General features: G+C 37.5%; 1 protein-coding gene across 2 annotated transcripts in view; it reads left to right on the forward strand.

Moving 5' to 3' along the window:
- The window catches only part of LOC137625985 (cell adhesion molecule Dscam2-like), a 2,034,023-nt gene extending 2,028,300 nt beyond the window's left edge, over positions 1-5,723 (forward strand). For both annotated transcript variants that reach the window (XM_068357069.1, XM_068357078.1), the window contains exon 37: positions 5,030-5,723. In XM_068357069.1, coding sequence (XP_068213170.1) covers positions 5,030-5,270 — 241 coding nt within the window. In that variant the 3' untranslated portion in view covers positions 5,271-5,723. The remainder of the gene's footprint in view (positions 1-5,029) is intronic.
- The last annotated feature ends 277 nt before the right edge of the window (positions 5,724-6,000 follow it).

A 6,000-nucleotide genomic window follows, 5' to 3' on the forward strand; every position in this document is an offset into this window, starting at 1 on the left:
ATAACCGTTCGTTTTATTGTTGACTTCATTCAGTGTCCATTTAACATCTTTTATCTATGCATAATCTTTATTTTCTATTCAAGTCATTGATAATGATTGTACATTTTATTTATTCACGTTCGTTTTCTTTATTAATTTCTTTCATAGTGACCATTCAGCACCTTTTTATCTATTCATATTCTTTAGTTTTTATTCAAGTCATTGATAATGATTGAAGATTTTATTTTTTCACCTTAGTTTTCGTTATTGATTTCATTCATAGTGACCATATAGAATCTTTTTCATCTATTCATATTCTTTACTTTTTATTTAAGTCACTGATAATGATTGAAGATTTTAATTTGTTTACGTTCGTTTTCTGTATTGCTTTCATTCATAGTGACCAGAGTGGAACGACTTGCGAACTGTGGCAGAGCATATCTCTATTGCTGCTTTTAAGCGAGTGGGAAACGTCACGTGGTCGTCATGTTGTGTCAGATCGCAGGCTCCCTATACTCACTAGATCCTTCAACAATTTCGTCGTACATTCCTGCAATTATTATTATTATTATTATTATTATTATTATTATTATTATTATTATTATTATTATTATTATTATTATTATTACCATCCAAGCCACAATCCTAGTTGGAAAAGCAAGATGCTATAAGCCCAAGGGCTCCAACAGGGAAAAATAGCCTAGTGTGGAAAGGAAACAAGGAAATAAATATATGATGAGAATAAGTTATCAATAAATCATTCTGAAAACAATAACAAAGTCAAAACAGATATGTCCTATATAAACTATAAAAAGTTTATATATGACAACATAAAAACATTTGCTCCAACTTTGAACTTTTGAGGTTCTACTGATTCAACTACCCGATTAGGAAGATCATTCCACAACTTAGTAACAGCTGGAATAAAACTTCTAGAATACTGTGTAGTATTGAGCCTCATGATGGAGAAGGCCTGGTTATTAGAATTAACTGCCTGCCTAGTATTACGAACAGGATAGAATTGTCCAGGGAGATATGAATGTAAATGATGGCCAGAGTTATGAAAAATCTTATGCAACATGCATAATGAACTAATTGAACGACGGTGCCAAAGATTAATATCTAGATCAGGAATGAGAAATTTAATAGACCGTTGCAAAGGAACCGTTGCCAAGTCATAGTAAGGTACGATTCGCCAAGGACTCTGCCAAGTTGTAGTGGAAGGTTGCCACAGTTTTGAATAGACCAAAATGTTCGGCATGTGGTCTTGACCAGATTAAGCTCGCGCGAGACCGTTGTAGAATGCCGATACTGAAAAATACGCTAGTAGCAGACCTTCGTTGCAGATGTGTGACCCCAGCCTAAGTGTTCAATCATTGTATTACAAATACCTCGTTACGTAATTGAGCTAACGATTTATTAGGTTTTACTTTGCCGTATGCTCACTTTGCTCGCGATTAAACATTATTTCACCGCTTTGGACCAAAATAAGACAATCTCGCTCATGACGTCGCATGGCTGCACTGACTGAGGTTCAGAGAAAAAGAATTCATCAGTCTCTATATAACCGCACTAGAGTGAAGAACAAGAAAACTATCTTAGGCTGGGGTCACATCTGCTACTAAGGTCTGCGACTTGCTGATATGTTGGAAAACTGCCGTATTTTTCAGTATCACCATTCTACAATGAATCCTACTCGAATATATGCAAAATATCGTAGGAGGGTTGCTCAACCTGTCGGCTGCCCGGCAAGGTCTTGTGCGAGCTTATTCCAGTCGAGACCACGTTGCAAACATTTTGGGCTGTTCAAAACTGTGGCGACCTACCGCTGCGACTCTTGTCAGCTGCGAGACCTGACAGCGGTGTCCTAGGCAAATCACACCTCACTACGACTTGGAAACGATTCCTTTGCAACAATTGCAGGTATGCACGACGAACTTGTTGTAGGATCTAGCGAGTATATGGAGCTTCCGATCTGGCAACACAGCATGACGACCATGTGATGTTTTCCGCTTGCTTTAAAGCAGTAATAGAGATATGCTCTGCCACAGTTTGCAGGTCGTCCCACTCTGGTCACTATGAATGAAATCAATAAAGCGAACGAGCGTGAACAAATATAATTTTCAATCATTATCAATGACTTGAATCAAAAAAAAGAAAATGAGTATACAAAAAGATTTTTGATGGTCACTATAAATGAAATCAATAAAGAAAACGAACGCCAACAATTAAAATCTTCAATCATTATCAGTGACTTAAATAGGAAATAACGAATATAAAAAAAAATGTTAAGTAATCACTAAGAAGGAAGTAAATACAGAAACCTTCCTTCATATACCTCCTTAGCTAATTGTTGTGCACTCGCTGCCAAGTTGAATGGCAATCTAGTGGTAATTGAGGGGTATTCTAAAGCCCTCGCAATAAATCTCATAGGAATCCACACTAGTCACGATTATTCGTAAGGTTAATCCCATGCTGAAAGCAGTAGGCGGCGACTCCCGTTCAACTTGCCCTCCAACAGTTGCCCAGGTCCAAGAATAAGTAAACGGGAGTCTAGCAGGAAGCATGCAACAGGTTGTTCCAACATAAAACTGCAGAACAGTTGCTAGACTTACCACAATTGCTTAGATTTTTTAACATCTCAGCGAGTTGCAGAGCTTAGTTGCAGATGTGTGACCCCAGCCTTACACCAGATTTAGATGCTCTTCACCTGGTCAGTCGTTTCAATCCAACGACCGACCGAGACAATGGCTACAATTAGAGCTATCAAAACTTTAATCTCTTCCATACATCACCATGTGAATTTACCCGATTAAGTTATTGCCCTATTTGTCCGGTACCTCTTTTTAGGACAAGAGTCCTAAACAAAACATCGCTTTTGAGGGAAATCCAAAGAGAAAATATACAAAACCAATAAAAGCCAGTTTCATAATTAAGATTTAAAAAGTTGTACTTGCTCTTGTTTTCATGTGTACTTTCATTACAGCAGGGGAACCCCACTCTCTACAGGACTTCCACAGTTGTTTTACCTTGTTCGTTCACATTTTTTATCTTTTCAAGTCACATATTGTTCATTTACTGTTAAATTGTCATTGTCAAAAGACTCATGAAATAAGAAACTCTTCAGTTTCCTCTTGAAAGTCTAAATGTCTTCAATCATTCGAAAGTTTCGTGGGAGCTTATTATATAGTCTTGGGGCCGCATATTTAAAGGCTCTGGAGCCCAAAGTGGACATAAATCTAGGTTCCAACAGTTTGAAGCCATCTGTAACTATTCTCGTGTCGACACGATTTATTGGCTGCGCAATATGTAGCAATTCTCTTAAGTATTTTGGATGACCGGATCTGATAACTTGGTGGGTTATTGTACATATTTTAAATTCAATACTCTCTTTAATCGGCAGCCAGTGTAAATCAATTAGTATAGGGGTGATCCTTTCTCTAGGTGGGACACCTTTTATCAGTCTTGCTCCTCTGTTTATTATGTTTTGTAATTTCTTAAGCTGGATTTGTTTTAATTTTGAATGATTTGGGTTGCTGCTGATAGTTAAGGCTCATAAAATATGGCTGAAATCATAAAAGAATATGAGGTTCTAAATTATTTTTACCATAACTACATTCTTAGGCAAAGCTACATTCGTCAAATGATTAGATGGAAACAAGCTCAGAATTATTTCTTAAATAATTCGACAACGGTCTTTAACATTTTTTGTTAGATATCCAACATACTAAACCAACTCTTTAATGTAGAAATGGTGGAAAATGGTGGAATACTGAACACCTGCTTCCTTGTGAGCAAACTGTAAAATAGGGATTACCGTAAAACAAAGGCTGGTAAATCAGAGCGTGGTACGGTGTGACGTCATCAACCTCCGCATGGCTAGATTGCGCAGTAGACGGCACAGTTTGGGCACGGCCACCTACGTGGTTTTGGTCGCTTATGGGTAGACTTGGTATTCTATAGACCTTGATTTTTACCATGGGAGACACTAGTAGGCTACCTGGAGAATTAACGAAGACTTCTCTCACACATACACAAGATCAAGGTATTTAGCTTGCACAAGATCGTGAAAGAGAATGGGTACGGGCAAGCACTTCCATAATGACCCTTAATTTCTTTGTTTTGGTTTTCTCTCTTAATCCTGCTCCCAATGATGTCACAAATATGTGCAGTACCGACGGGCAAGTATTTTGATGTTAATTATCAATTATACATACTTGAGAGGGTGAATACACACCTTGGGCTTATGGCATCTTGCTTTTCCAACTAAGGTTGTATCTTAGCAAGTAATAATAACTAAATAGTTAAAATATTACAAACTATAAACTGAAACAAGATGTTAATTAATTTACTTGCGGCCATTCGTTTACATTGTTAATTACATTTTATGGAAGCCAGACGAGTACTTATTTAGCCGATCTCTCTCTCTCTCTCTCTCTCTCTCTCTCTCTCTCTCTCTCTCTCTCTCTCTGCGTGTGTATGTTGTATTGAAACATTTGACAATGAAATCAGTAACTGGACACCCTATGCGTCTGTCTATCCCAAGCCTTACAGTCTTCCCTATGTTAGGTGATAAGGTTGACAGTTCTCATCTTCGTTGGAGCGAGGTCATATTTTTATTTCTCCGTTTCTTTTCGTTTCCAATAAGGTCACTGTTTATATCATACCTGGTGCGATTGATCGCACGAAGCTGCCGTTCTATTTGGTGCTCTCTTATAAATAATATAATTCAACTCACTGATGGATGAATTTTTTCATTTATCTCACTATCATAATTATATGAGATAAGTATGATAGATATATCATATACGATAGATATAAATAATTATCAGCCACATAGACCTTAGCTTAGACAATTTGATTATTTTAATAAGAATTCTTACAAATGACTTTAAGCTAATTTTGACTGTAGCCTACATGATACTTTAAATTACTATGTTTCCTCTATTGTGCTGTATTAGAGCAATTACGTTAAACCAGATCGTGTATTTTTAATTGCCTTACTGTCATCTTTATGTTAAATGGGAATTTAGCGCCCTTTTTTTTACAGGTCCAGCGGGAGTGGCAGCTACGCAGTAGTGGGGGTGCCCAAACTGAACAGCTCGTCGAAGGGTCCTATGGGAGGAGCGGGTATGATGACAACAGGTGGCATGGCTCGCTCCCTCGGCCATACCACACCCGCACAGAGCCTTGATGCCTTAGAAATGAGTGAAACAGAGTGTGACCGCGACAACAGACGGAGAAATAGTAGCGGCAGACGAAAACACACTTCGTTTTCTATTGCAGTGTAAAAGACATAAGCTCCTGTGTTTTCAAATAGGGAGTGGATAGGTCGAGTGGGGGCCGGAAGATGTTGAAAATACTGACTTGGTACCTCATTTGAAATAGCATTAAAATGACGGTACTTTAGTTGTCATATCAGCGTATTTTTTATACGACATGATAATGCCACGTGTATCCTCAAAATACCTCTGAGAAAAAAAAATTGTATATATCGCTGAGTGACATCAACACCCAGTCAGTTTATAGAATGAAACTATCAAGACAGACTAATATTTAAAGCTGTTTTTTCCAGTACTATTCATAATTTCATGAGTATTAAGGTAATCGTAAGTGTGTTCAATATTATTAAAGATCTTCTATTATACCATTCCAGTACATTCATGTTATTGCAGTGTAATTTGTAAATACTACTGGTTGGATATATTAACTGGAAAATCCAGTTTTATGTACATTTTCTTGTATGTTGAAATTAACGTTTTTGTACAAATGAGTTTTCTTTTCAACATTGATTCCTGTAAAACGTTTCTCTTTTTTTTCTGCATATCAGGCCAAGTGTCATCCGCACTACTAACAGTTCCAGTTCGTACAAGTAGCACATTCTGTGGAAAAAGAAGCCGAAACTTGTTATGTGGGCTGGAAGACTTCCCAATCCTCCTAATGATCCCCCAGTAATCTATTTCAAAGGGAATTATCAGAAGGAGAGCGCCATCTCCTTTCAGACATTGACACACTTTATCT

This window comes from Palaemon carinicauda, chromosome 2 (assembly GCF_036898095.1).
Source record: "Palaemon carinicauda isolate YSFRI2023 chromosome 2, ASM3689809v2, whole genome shotgun sequence".
NCBI classification, from domain to species: Eukaryota; Metazoa; Arthropoda; class Malacostraca; order Decapoda; family Palaemonidae; genus Palaemon; species Palaemon carinicauda.